At 54.1% G+C, this 3,020-nt stretch overlaps 1 protein-coding gene across 1 annotated transcript; it reads right to left on the bottom strand.

Moving 5' to 3' along the window:
• Positions 1–2,772, bottom strand: LOC109732229 (cysteine-rich receptor-like protein kinase 44). The gene is made up of 7 exons (XM_020291427.4): positions 2,438–2,772; positions 2,218–2,325; positions 1,965–2,110; positions 1,639–1,849; positions 934–1,174; positions 674–824; positions 1–578 (listed from the first exon to the last, which is right to left on the bottom strand). Exons 1-7 carry the CDS (start codon positions 2,511–2,513, stop codon positions 249–251), a joined length of 1,263 nt encoding a protein of 420 aa, XP_020147016.1. The 5' UTR covers positions 2,514–2,772; the 3' UTR covers positions 1–248.
• Positions 2,773–3,020: the final 248 nt, after the last annotated feature.

Here is a 3,020-nt window from a genome sequence, read left to right as displayed (position 1 = left end):
TACCGAAACAGCAATGAGATATTTACAGGGCGCCCAGTTGCTCTTGCTGAAAGAATGAGAACAAAAAATTCAACCTCGCCAGGCTCACAGAATCCCCATGGATTTCTTTGGACGATGCTGTCGTACATCCTTTTGTTCTTCTTCCAATCTCATCCCTATCATTGTGCATGGACATCTCGCCCATCACCACGAATCTTATCAAGAACTCCCGCACGATTACATACAGAAAGAAGAAGGGAGGAGAGGTCCTATCGTGGCTGGATCATGGTGATGGACACGTCGTTGACGGAGTGCGTCTTGGACGTCGTATCGGACCTCACCGCCAGCGAGGACTGGTCCGACGCCGGGGCCTTCTTCGGGCTCGCGAACAGCGGCGGCTGCTCGGGCGCCGGCAGCTGCGCCTGGTCGCCGATGAGCATCAGCACCACGCTGGACATGGTCGGCCGGAGCTCCGGGCTCTCCTGCACGCACAGCAGGCCCGCGTGGTAGCACCGCCACGCCTCCTCCTTGGCGTACGACCCGGCCAGCGACGCGTCCATGAACTCCGCCGCCTTGTCCTCGCTCCACATCCTCCATGCCTGCACGCACGCACCATCAAAAAAATGTTCAGACGAGAAGGAGAAAACTCTGCATTTCGTGAGCGATTTTCATGGAGAGCCATGCAATTACGTACGTCTTGGATGAGCGTGTGCTGGTGCTCCTGGAGGTACATTGCGCCGTTGCGCTGGCCGCTGAGGATCTCCAGCACCAGCACCCCGAAGCTGTACACGTCCGACTTCACCGAGAAGACGCCCCCCATCGCGTACTCCGGCGCCATGTACCCGCTGCATTTTCAATTTCCAAGCAATTTCAGGTCAGCACCTACAAAGATCACTACATTCACACGGCCTGAAGAACATATATTGGATATGGAGTGCTGCACTGCGCACTTACTATGTTCCGACGACGTGGCCGGTGTTGATAACCTCGATCTCCTCGTCCTCGAAGATCATGGCCATGCCGAAGTCGGAGATCTTGGGGTTCATCTTGTTGTCGAGGAGCACGTTGCTGGCCTTGAGGTCCCTGTGCACGATCTTGAGGCACGAGTCCTCGTGGAGGTACAGCAGCCCGCGCGCGATCCCCACCACGATGCTCTGCCTCATCTTCCAGTCCAAGTGCGCCGTCTTTCTCGTACCTGATGAATTGCACAAAATTCAAACCGAGTTACTAATAATTAATGTTGATTTTAACGGGGTTCATTTTTTGATTTGAAAATTACAGCCGTTCTAATTTCGAATTCCGATCGAGCAAGGTTGCACGCATGGAGCACATGGTCACTGCACGAATTCCCATGCTACTTAGTCAGGGTTCCATTGACCTATCTTTGCACCGATCTGATAGCCTCATTGGACCTAATTGACTCAAATTCAGTAAACAATGGAGACTGCAGAACCCGACCCAAGAGCTGTACTAATTTGGCTCAGTCATGTGCATATGCTATGCCCCATGTGTCACCAAATCAAACCCAATCAATCTCCACACCTAATCTCTACCCCATACCAAATGACATTGGCGTGTTATACATACACGCTCGAGTAAATAATTGGACACGAGGGTTGCTTGCACCAAGAAAGAGAAGAGGAAAGGGAAGCGACGAACCGAAGAGGAAGGCGTCGAGGCTCCGGTTGGGGAGGTACTCGTAGACGAGCATCTTCTCGTCCTTGTCCACGCAGCACCCCAGCAGCCTCACCAGGTTCCGGTGCTGCAGCTTGGCGATCAGCTCCACCTCGTTCCGGAACTCCGCCGCGCCCTGCCGCGACCGCGCCGACAGCCGCTTCACCGCGATCTCCGCGCCGCCGTCCAGCACGCCCTGAAAACCAGTTTCGCGACATAAATGACGGCCGAGCTAGTTCCGTCAACGCGATCTCACCGGCAAACAGCACGTATCATCTCAGAACATAGCTAGGATTTGGTAGGGCTTGTACCCTGTAGACGGGCCCGAAGCCGCCTTCGCCGAGCTTGTTCTCCTTGGAGAAACCGTTGGTGGCGGCGGCGATGGTGGACAGGTCCATCACCGGCAGGTCCGAGTTGGAGAGTGGCCTCAGCCTCTCTAGATGAGCCCTCTTCACAGCTGCAAAACGCAGAACCAAAAAGTTCGCTTAGCTAGTCAGTTCTAGTGCTAGTACTACCAACATCACGCCCAACTAGTAAAATTGCACAGCTAGAGAGAGGGCTCACCGTTGCGCTTCCTCCATCTCCAGCAGTAGACGCAGTAGAAGAGGGTGCAGATGATGACCACCACCAGGATGGAGACCATGATCGGCATCCCATTGGAGCCGCCATGTCCTGGCGCAACAGCACACACAACCCCAAAACTTCAATCACCTTCCTCGGCAGAAGAGCACTGCCATATTATCTCCCCAAATAATCAAAGCAAGAACTGGATGTACGTACGTACCTGGATCACCGCTCGCCGTTGCGGGCGCGGTGTCCATCAGCCGGCGATGCCGAAGACGGTACGGCGATTCCACCATGTGTTCTTCTTCTTCTTCCCGGTCTTCCTCTGCCTAGAGCCGTGGGAATCGTATGGGGTGTTCGTTTCTTGTTTGCTAGCTATTGGGTCGTTGGGGTCCTGGGGAGTCGTACTTGTATAGTTAGCCACCGAGGCAGCCGTGGCTTGCGAGATTCGTTGGTGCTACTGGTTTGCTGCTGGCGCAAATGTGTACAGGGCATATTTGTACAGCTTGCTTAGGAGAATAGGGGGCCATCACTCATCAGGATGCCCGGAGAAGCGTCGCAGGTGTGGGGGAGGAGAGGGAGGGGACGTTGATGCCTACCGGATGTTTTTTCAAAGGGTTCCTGCCAATGTTTCGTGTTGGTCCTTTTAGGTCTGCCAAATCCAATGCTTGGCCCTGCAAGAGCTGTCACATTCGAAACCCCTTTCTCTGTTCCTGAGTGGAGTTTAAGGTTATTTTAACGTTGGGCGGCAAATGATACACACTTTTGCTGAGCTGGTGCAATGGTGTTAATAGAGCGCCATG

Source organism: Aegilops tauschii, chromosome 6, assembly GCF_002575655.3.
Source record: "Aegilops tauschii subsp. strangulata cultivar AL8/78 chromosome 6, Aet v6.0, whole genome shotgun sequence".
In the NCBI taxonomy this organism is placed as follows: domain Eukaryota; kingdom Viridiplantae; phylum Streptophyta; class Magnoliopsida; order Poales; family Poaceae; genus Aegilops; species Aegilops tauschii.
The sequence above is the reverse complement of the archived record's forward strand: the minus strand, read 5'-3'. Positions and strand labels throughout refer to the sequence as shown.

Excerpts from the sequence above, each read along its gene's own strand:
- LOC109732229 (XM_020291427.4), bottom strand. The coding sequence starts at position 2,513 with ATGGTGGAATCGCCGTACCGTCTTCGGCATCGCCGGCTGATGGACACC. Across the intron at positions 1,175-1,638 it reads CCTCGACGCCTTCCTCTTCG|GTACGAGAAAGACGGCGCAC; the intron begins GTTCGTCGCTTC and ends GCAATTCATCAG. Across the intron at positions 825-933 it reads GGCCACGTCGTCGGAACATA|CGGGTACATGGCGCCGGAGT; the intron begins GTAAGTGCGCAG and ends TTGAAAATGCAG.